Here is an 18,027-nt window from a genome sequence, read left to right on the forward strand (position 1 = left end):
CACCCACCAGCATGAGCTGGAATTGGGGGCTAGCCAGGCCACATCAGGCTGCAGCACACACCAGTGAATGCCAAGATGAGGTAGGCCATGCCAGACTGGGCCACAGCACCAACCAGCACATATAGCACTCAGGAGGACAGCGGGGCTCCCCTGCTAGGCCACTGCTCCCACTGGTGAACATGAGAACTGGGACTGGGGGCAGACCAGGATGGGCAGGACTCCAACACCTGTTGGCCTGCAACGTGAACTGGGTTAAAGGGAAAGCCAAGCTGGGCTAACCAACAGTATCTACTGGTGCATGCGTGAGCCACAGTAAGTGCAGGCTGGTCAGGTTTTGCCATAGCATCAGCTCGCAAATGTTGGGACTGAGGGCAAGTCCTGTCAAGCTAGACTGCAGAGTGTAAGTTTCAGAACTGGGAGTGAGCCCAGTAGGGAAACTGTGGGCACCTCTTCGATGGGCTGCAACTCCTACTGGTTAGCATGAGAAACAGGGATGGGGGCAGGCATGGCTAGACAGGTGATGGCACCCACCAGCATGAGTGCGGGCTGGATAATGGGGTTGGTAGAGTTGAACCAGGCTCCAGTGCCCATTGATGTGTATGAGAGCTGAATGGGATATGGGATAGACTGGATCAATTTACTCCACATATCGGCAAGCACAGGAACCAGGGCTGGATGCAGGCCTGGTGGGGGGTATTGGGAGTCGCTCCAGCTGCAGTTCCTTCTTGCATGTATGAAGGCCGAGTGTGTAGTGGGCTGGATTGGGCTGGGCCACAACATCATTGGTTTACAGAAGACAGGGTTGAAGATAGAATTGATCCAGCAATTGCAACTACCAGTGTGTAAGGCTGAAATGGGTGACAGACTGAGGTAGACTCCATACTGGCAAACACACAGAAGAGTAAGTCTGGGATCACCTCAGATGAGGTTTCTTTGGGGATTCCCCCCAAGTAAACCATTGAACTCAGAATTCCCACCATGGAGAGAATCACAAGATCTGTGGACTGAATGTGGAGTGCATGTGTCAGAACTGGGCCTTCTCAGTAGCTAAGATAGAGCAGTGGATGGCATGCCCAGACGCATATGGAGGATATGGCAGGCCACTGGAGCCTACAGAGGACAGTGATACCACAGCAGAGGAAGGAGAGCAGAACAAATTGATCAACTCCCCCAGCCAAGCATTTACAGCAACTATCTGGGCGAATGGAGACTAAGGTGGACTATGTCAGCCAGTGGAAGGATTTCCTCATCCTTGGATTAGCGAAACCAGTAGCAGTTCAGAACTATCGAAACCACAGAAGCAGAACCCTCAGAACATGCTCCACATCAGGGACCCTGAGATGACAACGGATGGCCTTTCCACATCCCCGAGTACTGAGGGGGTTGGGAGGCTGGGTATGGCTTCTCCCTTTATCTCCTTTCATCCCCCACTCAAACAACTCAAAATCTGCATACCATATGACCCAGCAATAGCACTCCTAGGAATATATCCAAAACACCTGTTTCATGACAAACCAACATGCATCCCAATGTTCATAGCAGCACAATCAGTAATTGCAAAAACATGGAAGCAACCGAAATGCCCATCAGCAGAAGATTGGATAAGAAAGCTTTGGTTCATCTACTCCATGGAATACTACTCAGCTATTAAAAAAAACAAAATGCAGTTCTTTGTGGCTAAATGGGCCCAACTGGAAACTATAATGCTAAGGGAAATGAGCGAATCCCAAAAGGTTAGATACCACATGTTTGCCTTGATTTAATCTGTAATTTTTTTTTTTGTTTGGTTGTTTGTTATTTTTTGAACCTGTCATTGATACTGTCTCAACCCAGATGTTTTGAAGAATTGAACTTGCATTATTTTTAACATATTGTTTACTCAATACTATGTCAATTCCATAATGTTGTATATTGATGCTGAGGTTTTGTTGGGGCTTTTAACTGACCGGAACTTTACTCTGTTAGCTCTACCTTCAGACCAGAGAAGGTCTCCCCAAGAGGCCACTGAACTTATCTGGACAATAAGACACTGGACTTTATGCTAGGTATATGCTTGCAATGAAGGAATCTCAACTGAACTTGAACTGTGGTTATACAGCAAGGTGGAGGAATCCACTATGGGAGGAGGGGTGTGGGAGGGGTGGGGGGAATCCCCAGTGCCTATAAAATTGTATCACATAATACAATGTTAATAACAATAAAAAAAAAAGAAAGAAAAAGAAAAAGAAAAATTTGGAGGCAATGGTCTTTCCCAATTTCCCTTAATCCTCAACCCTTCTCATCCTGATTAACTATGTAAACATACCCAGAAAAAAAAAAAGACACCTGCTCTTCCCTGGCTGTCCTCCATTCTCCCCTACACACTTTGCTCCATTGCAGGCGGACCCTCACCTGGTCCAAGCTACTAAACTGACAGGACATCCAAGCCTTATGCTTTGTTCCATTCAGCAGTTCAGTCTGTCACCTGGTTACGTCACAGGCTGGGTAGCCTGCAGACCAGCAATGAGCCAGTCCCATCCCGCACCAGTGAGTCCCCAGTGAGTCCACACACAGCGAAGGGCACAGAAAGCAGGCACTGCTAAGACGAAGCTGCTACAGAAGGTCATTGTACTCACTCTTATGTTGAAGCCGAGAAGGTCACTGATGACCCCGGAGACGGCGGAGAGAATGACCACCCGCGTGATGTTGTAGATGAGAGGATTCATGGTCAGTCCATAGAGTCGGAATGGTGTGTCCAGCTCCTGGGAAAACACAGTGGACCACGGTGAGACACATGGTTTCGGTTGGTGACTTCCTGGTATTTTAAGTCTTGGGTAAGGACGAGCGTCTACAGCTCCCTTTGCACAGTACTTAAAGGCTACTCTCAAAAAAACTTCAAAAAAGAAGAACAAGGTACTTCTTTAAAAAAAAAAAAAAAAGTAAGATTCATTTATTTACTTAAAAGGCAGAGCAAGACAGATGGAGGGAGGGAGTTGGGACAGAGATGCTACACCTCCTGGCTTACACCCAAACGCCCACAACAGACGTGCAGGGGCCCACGCTCTCAGGCTCTGCTCAGCTGCCTTCCCAGGGCATCAACAGGAAGCTGCATCTCAAAGCAGCCAGGACTCACACTAGCATGCCAACAAGCAACAGCCAACTGGTCAGCTCTTTTCATCTACTTTTCCAATAACTAGGATTTTAGGATTTCTTTAAAATTTTTTTTAACTGAAAAGAGTTACAGGGCAGACAGGGAGAGAGACAGGGCTGTTTTCCAGTGGCTATAACAACAAAAGCTGGGCCAGGCCACAGCTAGGAACTTGAGCCAGGTCTCCGTCATGGGTGGCAGGGGCCTAAGCCCATGGGGCTTCTACTGCTGCTCTCCCAGCTACACCAGCAGGGAGCTGGATCAGAAAGGGAGCAGCCAGGACATGAACAGATGCCCAAATAGGATGCCAGCAACACAAGCAGCAGCTCTACCAGCTATGCCACAGTGCCTGCCCCTGGGATTCTATCCTTAGGCACATTCGAGTGAAAACCACCATATCAGCATTTGGACATCACAAAGTGTACGGCCTAGCCTTCACTCGGGTCCTTTACCAGACTTTATTGGTGGAATTTATTAAAAGCTTAAATTGCTTTCTCTACAGGGTAACCACAGCTGGAGCCTGGCTCCTCTTCAGAAAGACACTAGTGAGAGGCTTCAGGCCAAGACCACCACATTCCTCTTCCCCAGAAGCATGGCGGGTCAGCCGCAGGGCTGGAGCCAGCCAGCAGCTCAGCAAGCGTGGGGGACACTGCTCAGCGCAGCAGGGGAGCCCTGGGCCTGGGTGTCACTATGGTAGACAGCAGCAGCAGCTTTCTGGGCACAGGAGTGGCAAGCACGGCCATGAGGACACCAACACAGAGCCCCAACAACCGGACACCATGCCTGGCAGCAATTGGGTATGTCCATCTTGCTCCCCAGGCAGCCTCTGCATGCAGGGACAGTGGCGAGCCGGCCACGGTAACAGCCCCATGGACCAGCCCAGCCACCTTCTTAGAGTACTCACATCCACACAGACAGGGCCATCAGTAGTACCCCAAAGTGACAAAAACCTTGAAGAGTGCCTGCTACAAGCACAAGTCTGCTTCTGCCCAAGTAGTTTTTGGTCCTTGAGGGCCATCCCCAGGAACAAGTTGGGCAGACAGGCAGAAGAGGTGAGTCCCTCTGCTCCCGAGCCTGCACCAGATAGCCAGACTCCCTCTCCTCCAGGGCTGGCCCAGACAGCCGACTCCCTCTCCTATGGGGCCTGGACCAGATGGCCAGACTCCCACACCTCCGGTGCTGACCCAGACAGCAGACTCCCTCTCTTCCAGGGCCTGGACTGGACAGCCAGACTTCCTCTCCTCTGGGGCCTGGACCAGACAGCCAGCCCACTTTTCAGCCTCAACTTGCCTCGGGGGTTCCATCACTTCAACTCCACTCCAGTGCCATAGGCCACCTGGCCACCCAGGACACCACAGCCTGGCCATGGCTCCCTGGCCTCCTCCCGACCCCACCCCAGGGGCATCATCAACCATAATGGGTTTTCTCAGAGACAGCTGATTAAATGTAAATGTACTGAAAGTGCATGAGACAGTGCTTACTTTCAACAACTTGGTGGACAGCTTTAATACATTGTTTACTAGAGTGAGCTGTTCTTTCTTATTTGGCTTCTTTTCCATTTTAAGATATAAATTGATCTAAGGGAAAGAATAGAGATTAAGGTAAATGTTGGAGAATACAGATAAACTGCATAAAACAGGACAGATTCTGGGGGTCCATCTTTTCAAGTAAAACAATTTCTGAAATGCCAGTAGCATTTCCCCAGAGAACATGTGGCATGTACCCCAGTTCCCAGGCCTAATCAGTCTCCCCTCAGCAAAGGAAATATCGAGTGAGGAATAATAATGAAGCAACTGAAATACCAAAATAATGAAAAATCTTTAATAAAAGCCATAATATAATTAGCATATAAACACCTCTGATCCAAAAACTTTATCTCATTATCTAAGTGTTCCTCAAAATCCCTAATCTCTTCATTTGTGGATGATAGCTATTCATTTGCTTGTTTGAATTTTCAAGAGCTACAGAGAGACGGGGAAACAAAAAGACAGATCTATCCACTGGTTCACCCCTAGATGGCCACAGTGGCTGGGACTGAGCTGGGCTAAGCCAGGCTGAAGCCAGGAGCCCAGGACTCTGGCTGGGTCTCCCAGGTGAGTGTTAGGGGACTTAGCATTCTGGCTGCTCTTGGGTGCCGCTTAGGCACCTCAGCAGGGAACCAGATCAGAAGTGAGCAGCTGGGACACGAACCTGCACTCAAATGGGATGCGCAGGCATTAGCTTGACCAGCCCAACACACCATAAAGTTGGCCTCAAAGACATCTGTTTTTTTACTTATGGATTCCTCATGTTTTCTATTTTTTTTTTTCCTTTATAGAAATAATTTGCCACTATGATTCTAAGGCAAACACAATGACACAATGACCATACCCACTTTTCCCTAACCCTTGATCCTTCCTACTCTGGTTGACTTTGTAAACATTCTCTAAAATAAAATAAATTATAAGATGCTTGTAAAAATCACAAAACAAAACCAGCAAATTATATCAATTTTTGAGATTTAAAAATAGTTAAATGTAAAATTAAAAACAAGAATGTTTAAAACCTATCTTGCACTCCGACATATTTACAAGAAGCATTTCTCAAATGTGGTGCCTAGTAACACACCAGGAAACAAGTATCTTCCACAGGCTAGCTAACATATTTCATGACTGACACACAAGTTAAAAAGCTTATTTACTAGAAGTATTCTAAGAATAATACTTAATGTCAAATATGAGATTAAAAGGATATTCCACTGCAACCAATCAAAACACCTTTGTAGTTTACAGAGAACTTCAACCTCATCAGCTCTCAGTTCTCACACTGCTGGATGCAGCCGAGGTGGACATCACACCCATTTCACAGACGACACTAGTGTGGAGCAGCAGTGACTTGTCAAGTAGCGCCCCAACCCCAAACTCTCTGTCCACACCTCACAGGGCATGCATGACGCCCTCTCTAACTATGGCATCATACTCATGGGACCCACAAGCAATACCTGTTCAGTGAGTAAGATTGAAACATTGCTGTATTTCTTGTTGGTTTCTGACCCCAGCGAGGCCAGGCGCAATAAGAAAAGTAATAAAGCTGTTTCCCAGATGAGCAACTCCCAGTTATATGCATCATTCAGGAAAGTTTTATGTCCCTGGAGAACCTATGCAAAGGGGGAAAAAATAGTTCAGTCTTCTGTTTGTCTTAAAATCATGTGGTTACTCTCTTTTCAATTTTAACACATTTTCAGGAATCCAGAAGAGCTTTCACACTTACAAAGTACCATCTCTTTAATTAATCATAGATTTCTCCAACTTTTCTAATTTTCTCCTTTTCATGAAAGACAGCAACCATTTGGAAATAATATACAAACACAATATATGAAAAGTAAAGTAAGGCAGACATACTTCTAGCTACTTTAACCACCAGTGTGTCCACTTGTGACTACATGGAGACCATTCCTGGTACAGAGTATGACCTTTCGAGTAAGCTTCCTAAAACATAGTCCATCCCACTGCTATGACTACAAAATCCTAAGGTTCATTTCCTTTGTTGTTGTCACTTGGAGAAGCACAGAAAGAGAAAGAGGTTCCCTGTGTTGCTTCACCTCACAGATGCCTGCAGCAGCTGGCACGCTGGGCCAGGGCTAAGGCCAGGAGCAGGGACGGTGCCCAGGTCTCCCTCGAGTGCCAGGCACCCAGTTCCTATGCCAGCACTGCTGTGTCCCAGTGTTTGTATTAGGGGACCACTGGAGCCAAGGGCCACAGCAAATGACTGAACCCAGATACTTCCCAATGTGAGACACAGGTACCTTACCTAAAAGCCCCAAGAAACACTTCTTCACTCCACTTTAGGAACCAAGTCACAACAGTAGTAGCAGCAGCTACTAGTTACTGAGTGCCAAGTATTGTCAATATTTTTTATAAAGTTTTTGTTTCTTTAATTTCTCCTAGGGCCGGCTGAATGTTGAAATTTGGTTCAAGTCCTGGCTATTCCACTTTCCATCAAACTTCCTGCTGGTGGCCAGGGGAAGCAGGAGAGGACAGCCCATGTACTCAGGTCCCTGCAGCCATCTGGGAAACCTGGAAGAGGCTCCTGGCTTGACCTGGCCTAACCCAGGCTACCAAGACCATTTGGGGAGTGAATTAGCACATGAGAGGTATCTTTCTCTATCTCTCCCTCTCTGTCCCTATAACTCTGCCTTCCAAATAAATAAATCTTTAAATATATATGTGTGTGTGTGTGTATTACTGGGCAGGGGGGAATGAAAGGGAGGCAGCAAAGTGTGGCACAGCAAGCTAATCCTCCACCTGCAAGTGCGAGCATCCCTATAGGCTCTGGTTCATGTCTCAGCTGCTCCACTTCCAACCCAGCTCTCTGCTGTTGGACTGGGAAAATAGCAGAAGATGGCCCAAGTGCTTGGGACCCTGTACCCACCCAAGAGACCCATAAGAAACTCCTGGCTCCAGGCTTCAGATCTGTTCAGCTTTAGTCACTGCCACCACTTGGGAAGTAAACCAGCAGATGGAAGATCTTTTTCTCTGTCTCTCCTTCTCTCTGTAAAATCTGCCTTTCAAATAAAAATAAACAAATCTTAAAAAAAATGCTGCTTTAAAAGTAAAGAAATATAATCAAGCAAATCCAAGGTTAAATGCAAATGCAGGCACTCTGAAAGGCGGGAAGTCAGCAAGCAGCTGCCTTTCCCGCGCTCTTCCAACAAAGCCGTGTGGCATCCATCTCTACCCTCAGATAATCGCACTTCCCTAACAACTCTGACTTCTCGCAGCTCCGGTTTGTCACAGGCCACTCCAGCCACACTGACCTCTACCGATCTGATATTCAGTCTGCGATGCCACCACAGACACCTCAACATTTACCTCAACATTTTTAATTCTAAGCTTCTAAGACAGGACAAGTACAACTTAAGACTGGGTCACCCTTATCTATAACTGAGAGGAAGGAAGGAATAATCAGTAGCGGGACAGTGCCACCTTTTCAGAAGATGCTAATATGTGTTTCCCAGCAACAGATAATTCACAAACCGCAGCCAAGCCACGACAAAACCAAACACAAAGAAAAGCCCCAGATCAGCCAGAGAAAAAAAGAACATTACTTTTAAAAAGAGAAGCAGGAAGACTAATAAGTGACTTCTCAAAATATATGGCAGGAATCAAAAGATAAGAGACCCCTGCAAGGGCTGCAGTGGGAACCTAGGATGCTCTGGCCATCAAAAAACAATTCTTCAAAATGAAGGTGACAAAGGGACTGTTTCAACAAAGGAAAAACAATCACTAGGAGACTGGTACTGTAAGAAGTACCAGAAGAGTTATCAGCTAGGAGGAAAATTACCCCAGAGAACAAAATTACAGGAAAGAATAAAAAGTAATGGGAATGGTAAATATAAATGAATAACTGATTTTTAAAAGCAATAAAATTATATCTTATGGGTTTAAAACACATTTCAAGTTAAAATGAAGGGGAACAATCAATAAAAGGTAAAGGAGTAAATGAAAACATCAGTATAAGCGTCTTGGCTCTACTAAAAAAGTGACAAACTGATCTTTTTATTAGACTATAAATTAGGATACAGGCTGTAATCTCTATTACCAATAAAATAAGGGTAAAGGAATGTATAGTGACAGGAATATATGGAAGATTAAGAATATCTGGTGACAGGCCCGGCAGTGAGGCCTAGAGGCTAAAGTTCTTGCCTTGAATGCCCCGGGATCCCATATGGGCGCCGGTTCTACTCCTGGCAGCTCCACTTCTTGTCCATCTCCCTGCTTGTGGCCTGGGAAAGCAGTCAAGGACCGCCCAAAGCCTTGGGAACTTGCACCTGTGTGTGGGAGACCTGGAGGAAGTTCCTGGCTCCTGGCTTTGGATCAGCACAGCACCGGCCACTGCAGTCACTTGACGAGTGAATCATCGGACGGAAGATCTTCCTCTCTGTCTTTCCTCCTCTCTATATATCTGACTTTCCAATAAAAATAAATGTTTTTTTTTTAAAGGCTATCTGGTGAGGAAAAAGATGCCAACACAGGAGAGCAAAAGGAAAATTAGCAGATGGATGAGATACCAGATAATATTTGTAGTCACAGTGATCAAATCATGGATAAATGACCCAGACACTCCAAAACATTAAGACTGTGATGCTGGATTATGAAACAAGCAGCCCAAAAAAGGACACATTGATTATGGGAAACATCTGATATGAGGACAACAAAAACTCTAAGGAGATAAACAAGGGCAGAACACACAGAAATTAACCAAAAGATGGCAGGTGTGAACGAATATCAAAATAAGCAGAAACACTACAGACATAAAAGGTCATGAAAAACAAACAGCCTTGACACTGACAGACTAAAGGAGATGGACAAGACATGACAATTGAATGTAGAGGCCAGTTCTGAACCAGATCTTAAAACCTATGAAGGACACAAAAGTCAATCCATCAAGAAGACAGGGATTGTAAATCTAGGTATAACCACCCACACAACTCCAAGATAAAGAAAATGAGGGCAGGTACTGGCACAGAGGGAAAGATGCCCACATCTGTCAGCCAAAACTTGGTTCCTGTTTCCTGCTGATGCTGACTCTGGGAAGAAATACGATGGCTAAGGTGATTGGATTCTTTTTTTTTTAAGATTTTATTTATTTTTATTGCAAAGTCAAATATACAGAGAGGAAGATCTCCTATCGATGATTCATTCCCTAAGTGACCCCAATGGCCAGTGCTATGCCGATCCAAAGCCAGGAGCCAGGAACCTTCTCCAGGTCTCCCACACAGATGCAGGCTTTGGGCCGTCCTCTATTGCTTTCCCAGGCCACAAGCAGGGAGCTGGATGGGAAGCAGGGCTGCTGGGATTAGAACTGGCGCCCACATGGGATCCTGGTTTGTTCAAGGCAAGGACTTTAGTCATTAGGCCACCATGCTGGACCCAGATGATTGGATTCTTGACTGCAACAGTCAGGGCTGGGCCAGGCTTCACAAACTCCACCTGGGTCTTCCACATGAGTGGCCAGGACCCAAATTCTTGAAACACCCTCTGCTGTCTTCCCAGGCACCCACATCCCCACCTCCAGTTCCTGACTCAGCTTCCTGTGAACAGGGACCCTGGGGGCAGCAGCAGTGGTGGCTGGACCCGGTTCTCCTGGCCCTGGCCCAGCCCCAGTCTTTGTGGACTTCTGAGGAGTGAATCAGACTTGGGAGCCCTCTCTCACTCTCTCTCTGATTCTCAAATAGATAATACATTTTAAAACAACAGAATTTTGCTTTTCAAATAAACAGATCTTAAAAATAAATAAACAGAAGGACTAATCAAAAGGATACAGTCAAATGTTTCAAGGAGATCCCCAAATTTGGAGCAAATCTGGAACACTTCAGGCATCAAAACAAATACATTTTTATTTATTAGATAAAAAATAGGAACACATGATCCCACTGTAAGCCAATAAATGAACAAGTGAATGAATGGGAAGGAAAGGAAATGTGTCCTTTCTGAAGTGGCAACTAATAAATTACATGAGATAATGTAATTAAGAGATTCATTATTTTGCAGCTCTGATTTGATAGCTTCTATAATCAGAAACAACTAATTAAAATTTGAGTAATCTTAAGAATCTTAAGAACTTCAAAATTACCTTTAACAGAAATATTAAGAAGCATCCACAATAGCCAAAGAAACAGACACATTAAAAAAAAAAAAGCACGATGACAGTGTCACAATTTAAAACAGGAAGTGTGAATTTTAGAATAGTTTCTAGTTTTCATTAAAAGATCTGAAACTTTTACCTGGGCACAACAGATAAAAGCAATGGAAAGGGTCAGCAGGAAGACGGAGGACACGACCACATCAACTGAACGCTGGGGACCCCGTCTCTGTGGAAGGAGAGGCAGGTGTCACTGAGAGGCCAGCAGCTGCCCTCCAGTCCCCAGTGTGTGGTATGGCTTCGCGGCCAGTGGAAGCAAGGCTCGGGAGGCGTGCCTGACGGGATGCTGATGGGTCGTGAATACCATCAACTTCAAACGCTGAAATCCAGGCCTTTCCAGATTAAGAGGGGGCGACTGGTTCACTGACATTTCAGCTGAAACAGTTCCCAAAGTGTATTGAAAGGGGAAATATCTATCATCCCGTCCTATGAAGTTTACATTTTTCTTCTTCCTATGCTCTTCTCTGCTATCTCTATGCAGACAAAGTGTGGCTAATTTGGGGCTCCAGCCGCCTGGAGGCAGTGGATACCACCCATCCAACACCCAGCGTCGCACCCTCAGAGTAACTGCTGCTCACTCAGGCGGACAAGTTTCCTGTACACTTGTGCATATACTCAACTATCAATCAAATAAAACTCACCTTGAGGTAAGAACGCAGTGACAGCCATATTTTAATGTTCTCCACCTTTTTAAGTCTAAAATGAGGTATTTCATATTTCCTAGCTTTCCTGGCAGAAGTAATATGGCTGAAGAGTTTTGCAAATAAAAATCTCTAGAGGAGATTTAAAAGAGAGAGAAATTAAAATGAAATGTATGTATGTTCCTCCGGGTGAGTATTCATGTAACTAATATTTGAACTATATAAAAACATAAAAAGCATGAGATTCTCATCATCGACCACCAAGATTGGCAGTGGAAGAGATTTGAACCTCTCATCACCTCGTTGCTCCCAAAGCACATGAGTGAGCAGCGCTGTGACTCCCCAGACACACAGGCTAAAGTGCTGATGTATGCAGCAGAAAACGCCTACCCCCAAATTACACTGCCGTTCAAATCACCCTTCTCATGACAGCAGCAAAACACTAAGTCCTCAAGCAGCTTTCAAGAACTCTCCACGAAATTTCAAAAAAAGACACATTTCTCACGTGTCCACCTTTCTCAAAAGCAGCATCACTTACAGAGTTGGCACATTTGCAATGGGATCAGCAGTGGCAGAGTCACACTGAGGTCCAGAGGCTGCCCAGTCACCCAGGCTCACGCACTGGCTGCTTGCTTCTACACACAGGCCACAACACAGTCTTACGTCACAGCATGTAAGCCATAACTAGTCAATGACACGGAGTCAACAAATGCCCATTACCAGTTCCACTAACTAATCTTTTACTGTCCATATAAGCTTTTGGGAACATATTCAACCAAGAGAATAAATGCAGCTTGTGTATCATATACAAAAACAGACACCAGAAATTATACTTATTTTTCTACTGACCTGTTTATATGTTCTCTCTGCAACACACATCATGAAAAAAAACATCCATGTCAGACACAATCTTTCAAAAAAATTAATTATAGACAAAATGATGACAGGCGTAACAGGCGGTGCCCCACAGAACAGAGTCAAGACCTCTTCAGCTGAGATGGATTTCAGTTGATCAAAGCTCTTCTCATGAAAAAGCCGATGCACAAAAGGAAAAAATGCCAGCCCGACGGTGACCACGTTTCCCAGCATCTGATACCCTACTCCTTGTTGATATGCATTAACCTGGGAAGGCACAAGTTCCAGCATTACTGCAGAGCTAAGTGGAGTTACAAAAGAGCATTTTTGTAACTCCAACTAAAAGCACATTTTAAAAGAAAATAAAAAGGGCATACAAATTTATGACTTAGTAAAATCTGAGTTTAGATCAGATAAATAATATTTGTAGGATATAATTGAACAACTGATCATTCTTACAGAGACCATCTGTAACAAAAATGATATACCACAAGATTCTAACTACAAAATTATGGGCTGGCACTGTGGCTCCAGGATCCAAGCTGCCATCTGTAATAAAAGCAGCCCTAAGTGTCAACATTGCAAGTAAGTGCTGGTTTGTGTTCCAGCTGCCCCATTTCCAATCCAGCTTCCTGCTAATGCTCCTGCCACACATGGAAGATCAGGCTGGAGTGCCAGGCTCCGGCCTTCAGCCTCGTCCAATCCCAGCACTTGCAGTTAGACAGCAGGAGAACCAGCAGACCGAAGATTTCTCTATCTTCTTCTGTCCCCACATTTCTCTGAAACTCTGCCTTTCAAATATAGATTTTTAAAAATCACAGTAGTAAAATATATATACACATATATTTGTTCTTAAAGGCATTCATGTTGTTTTAATCACTACATAGGTTCTCATACAATAGTCCTTAATCACTAAGCAGTCACAATTTATTTAACCTTACCCTGCTCATGATGATGCCACTTATCTCCAACACAGACATATCCATCTTTTTACACTCATTCCCTTCCCAGATTATTGCACTGACTCGGTCAGAGGCAGGACTTGAATTCTGAAGCCAGAATAAGTGGTTCTGAGGAGAAACACAGTGTTACATCCACTTTGTCTTGCCTTCATTTGTTTCCTTGCCCTTAGTCAAGCTCCTAGGCCACATTCACCAGCTCTCAGTTCACCAATCTATTTTCCCTCACAGGGCTCATCAAAGCCGTAGGATATGCTGATTTCTAGGCCTTTTGTCCTTGCTGCACCGTGCAATTTTCTTACCTGGAAGAGGCTAAATATCTTCTAGGAGGAGGGACAGACCCATAATTCTAAGGTTGCACCCCTCTGTGAAGGTATGGAAGGGAACAAGGCCAGCACTGATGGGCTAGGAGGGAGGATTACTGCAGCAGGCTGCCAACAGCAGGGGCAGCAGGAAGTCAACGGAGAGGCGCTGGGAGGCCTCGCAACTCACGGAACTGCAGGGTTACTCCTCTCCCCTGACGAGGACACAGGCAGCACAGCAGAGTCACGCGGGGACAGGCAGCACCAGCCACCCGACTGCTGTCACATCATGTGGCAGCCTTTCGGCTCAGATCCCCATCCGAATGGTCTTTGACAACCACAAATCACACCAAGTTTGCCCTTTGAAATGAAAACCCTGATAAATCTGTATCTGGCAAATTAGTCATTACACGGTGCTTTTATGTCACATTTATGTCCTCTATAATCTTGTCCACGCCTCCAAATACAAGTTTCTACCAAAGCACCAAATGGAGCAGCTCATCCCTTCCTACCGCCATGCTTAGCATAATGTTTATGAGCATTTATTGATTTTCTTTATTGATTCATTGGTTTATCTAACACATATTGATTAAGCACCTATTGTGTAATGGCACTTTGAATACAATTAAAGAACAAGGTGTCCTTGCTATCTAGCAGCTTCCAGATTTCCTTACAACTAAAGCTACAATACACTCAGTGATGAGGAAAAAAAGACTGCTTTATAAGATACCAGTGGCCTTCAAATGGCTCAAGGAAAACATGCATTGTGGGAAAAAAAAAAGAAAAGAAAATGCATGGATTTCAAAAAGTTAATTCTGGGCCAAGCACAATAGCCTAGTGGCTAAAGTCCTTGCCTTGCACACACCAGGATCCCATATGGGTGCTGGTTCGTATCCCAGCTCCACTTCCCATCCAGCTCCCTGCTTGTGGCCTGGGAAAGCTGTAGAGGATGGTCCAAAAATCTCCTGGGATCCTGCACCCATATGGAAGACAGGAAAGGGGTCCAGGCTCCTGATTTCAAATCAGCTCAGTTCCAGCCACTGGGGTCATTTGGGGAGTGAATCATCGAATGGAAGACCCACCTCTATCTCTCCTCTCTGTGTATCTGGATTTCCAATAAAAATAAATAAATCTTTAATCACATTTTCATTAACTTTTCGAAGTATTCTAAAATAGGAAATGTTTCTTGCATGAAGTATTATCCAAGACAAGACCTGTCTGAAAAATACAAAGGAATTCAGAAGAAAAAGTCCACCCGGGCAAAGGAACCAGCATGTGTGTGTGCAGTTAGGAGAGGGAAGCCGAGACCTCACATTAGAGCCAAAGAAGAAACAGACGCAGATAATCCAGAAGGAAGAATAAGGACTTAAAGGGAGTGGCATGCTTCTGTTTGTATTTTAGATATACCACTCTGGCTTCAGTGAGAGGAAGGAGGGCAAGCCTCAAGAAGCCACTGTCATGTTTTGGATGAGAGCTGACGATGGCCTCCACCCTAAAAGGGAGACACGGGGGACAGATGTCAATACCCAGGCGGTGAACGTAAGACAGTACGAGGGCTTCTGATGGGTACAGGGAGCAGGGTCAACAGGAACTCCAAGGTCCTTGCTTGGTGCTAGCAATATGCTCAGACACATAGGGAATAAAGCTGGGAAAATGGACTGCCATCTGACTATTCGAGTTGACCCGACTCAGTTGTTCCTACCTGTAACTTACAATTACACTGGGCATCCCCAAAGTGCTAAGGAGGCCAAGATTACCATGATGCTATACATAAACTGTGGAATCTTCAGACTAAATATAAAGAACCTTAGAGGCCAGCACTGCAACACAAGTTTAATCACCACCTGCACTGCCAGCATGTCATACGGGCACTGGCTGGAGTCCCTGCTGCTCCAATCTCATATGCTCCTGGGAAAGCAGCACGAGTCCAAGTGCTTGGGCCCCTGCACCTATGCAAGACAGCAGGAGGAAACTTCTGACCCCTTGATTTGGCTTGGTTCAATCAAGGCCATTGCAACCACAGGGAGTAAACCAGCAGACAGAAGATCTCTCTCTTTCTATCTCCCATCCCATTAACTTTGATTTCCAAATAAAATATTTTTTAAAGAGCATTAAATTCTAACCTGACACGAAAATTGAAGATAGTAACATAAAACTGAAAAAAGTGAATATGTTGTTCCTGATTAGCTGTTTTAACTCTGCATATACGTAATGATTTTTTTCCATAAAATTATAAATTAAATGATGTTTTAGAATCAGGAAAAGTCATTAAGCAGACAAAAGTATACCCATTATCTACTACTATTTACAAGGTGATGTAGAAATACAGTAGAAAGAACCATTTCTAAATCAGTGTCACCAGCAATGGAATAATCTTTCTCAGGAAGCACAATTACTGCAGTATAGTACACATTCCTGCAGCGACCTTATTGGCTGTCTCACAATAAACCTGAGAAGCAGGAACTATTACCCCAAGACAGATGGTAATTTCTATAGATGTCAAATGAATTCCTGCATTGCCTACAAGGTTCAAATATCCTTCCAAGAAATCACTAATTCCTGGCTTTGCAATTTTACAATAATATAAACCTAAAGTTAAAAAACACAGCTTGATTTTTACATTTTTATACAAACTGTCATTTCCTGATAATTCAGTAACACTGTGGTTATAAAAATGTAATATGAAATGAATGTACAAATCCAACAACCTTACTCATAAAAAATGAACACTGAGAATCACACTAACTAACAAGAGGGGCCAGCATTGTGGAATAGTGGTTTAAATTGCTGCCTGCATCCATATGGGCACTAGTTTGAGTCTCAGGTACTCCATTTCTGACCCAGCTTCCTGCTAATCTCCTCAGAAAGTGACAGATGACCCAAGTGCGTGGGCCCGTGCACACATGGGAGACGCAGGGAAGCCTCTGCCTCCCGGTTTCCTTGACCCGGCCCTGGCCAGTGCAGCTATTTGGGGGAAGAACCTGCAGGTGAACTTCTGTATCTCTCTCTCCCTCTCTTTGTAACTCTGCCTTTCAAGTAGCTAAAAATAAGTCTTTAGGAAAAAATAATAGTGAGAAAAGGTATTAGGAAGAAAAATCAGGTTAGAGAAACTCAAAAGTATTTCTCCCAGAGTTCTAATCCCAAATGCTTGACTTCCAAACCCTATTTAATCTGCTTCCCTCAAAATTGAGGAGAATAATATTCACCCTATAGGATGATTGTAAATTCAAGTGACAGACATTGTGCCTGACATATTGTAAGTAGACAACAGATATTACCTACTGGGATAACAACTTTCACACACCTGCTGAAAAACATCCTCTTTCGGGTCACGTTTTGTCCCTAAGTGGAGAGTGTTCCCGTGGACGCCCTCACTGTCACTGGTGACAGAGGAGCGGCACTCTGGGCCGTGCAGCAAGTCGTCCCACAGCATGTCTTCCGTCTCTGAGTCATGGCGGGTGCTTTCTGAGTCTCTTCGTGACATGTTGAGGCTTCGGGAACAGCCATTCACACCGGATCTAGAACCCTTGGAAGGAAAATACAACCATCTTTCATTCATCTTTAAAAATAATAACATATGTAAAATAAAATGACAGCAGGTTATTTATGACAACTCTGGTGAACTTTTATAAGTTGATCACTGCATAGTCACATCACCATAAGGTTTCATATAATAATACATTTATTTTTATTTATATTTACTTGAAAGGCAGAGGGAGAGAAAGGCAGGGAAGCTGAAAGAGCTGCTAACTACTGGTTCATGCCACAGAAATCTACAACAGCATATACACACAGACAGCTCCTCCCGCTTTCTCGCTCTCTCTCCATATATAAATATATATACACACACACATAAATGTATAGCTCTTCAAATAATGGATAAGTCATATAAAAAAGAAAACCTCCTTCTGAGAATTTACTGTTAAGTCATAGGATTGCTCACCTAAGGTGTTCAAACCCACACTGCCACCTCTACTGTTCATCCTTGAATGATACGAATATTCTCATTAGCTTTTATAATGAGATTTACTGTTCACATCTGTAAGAGGTCCTGTCTCAAAACCCTGTCCGACTCCACTCATGTTAATCCCAGTTAAGTGGGATTCACTGTGAATCCCAATTACCACACTTAGTAATCTCTTTTCTGAGCATCACCTGTGATACTTTTAAAATTAAGGTCAAAGCAAAAAAGAATTTTTTCTCTCTCTCGGGGTGAATAACCATCTAAAAGGAGCAGCACAAAGAGACAGATCATGGAGGCAGGGGAAGCATTGGCAAGTATAAACACTACTTTAGGGCAACCTGTTACAAAATGAATGGCTGAAGTTATCACAGTCGAGAATACGCCTTGAATACACTACCTGGCTGAAGGCTGCTGACTCAAATTCTGATTCAGCGAGACTATCTGAATCCCGCACCATGTGACACCACCGTGTACTGGTTTTCTTTACCTGCCAAAA

At 44.4% G+C, this 18,027-nt stretch overlaps 1 protein-coding gene across 2 annotated transcripts in view; it reads right to left on the bottom strand.

The window, feature by feature from the left end:
* PHTF1 (putative homeodomain transcription factor 1) overlaps positions 1-18,027 on the bottom strand; it is a 45,846-nt gene that overhangs the window by 2,769 nt on the left and 25,050 nt on the right. The window contains exons 9-17 of one of the 2 annotated variants that reach the window (XM_040998960.1): positions 17,929-18,018; positions 16,872-17,093; positions 13,248-13,376; positions 12,301-12,573; positions 11,452-11,583; positions 10,893-10,979; positions 6,108-6,263; positions 4,609-4,704; positions 2,616-2,741 (exon numbers count right to left, since the gene is read on the bottom strand). In XM_040998960.1, the coding sequence (XP_040854894.1) occupies positions 2,616-2,741; positions 4,609-4,704; positions 6,108-6,263; positions 10,893-10,979; positions 11,452-11,583; positions 12,301-12,573; positions 13,248-13,376; positions 16,872-17,093; positions 17,929-18,018 (1,311 nt within the window). Of the gene's footprint in view, positions 1-2,212; positions 2,742-4,608; positions 4,705-6,107; positions 6,264-10,892; positions 10,980-11,451; positions 11,584-12,300; positions 12,574-13,247; positions 13,377-16,871; positions 17,094-17,928; positions 18,019-18,027 lie in introns of those variants that run through there. The other variant, XM_040998959.1, reaches the window with a different exon arrangement.

Source organism: Ochotona curzoniae, unplaced genomic scaffold (assembly GCF_017591425.1).
Source record: "Ochotona curzoniae isolate NIBS_2020 unplaced genomic scaffold, NIBS_Ocur_1.0 scaffold_1037, whole genome shotgun sequence".
In the NCBI taxonomy this organism is placed as follows: domain Eukaryota; kingdom Metazoa; phylum Chordata; class Mammalia; order Lagomorpha; family Ochotonidae; genus Ochotona; species Ochotona curzoniae.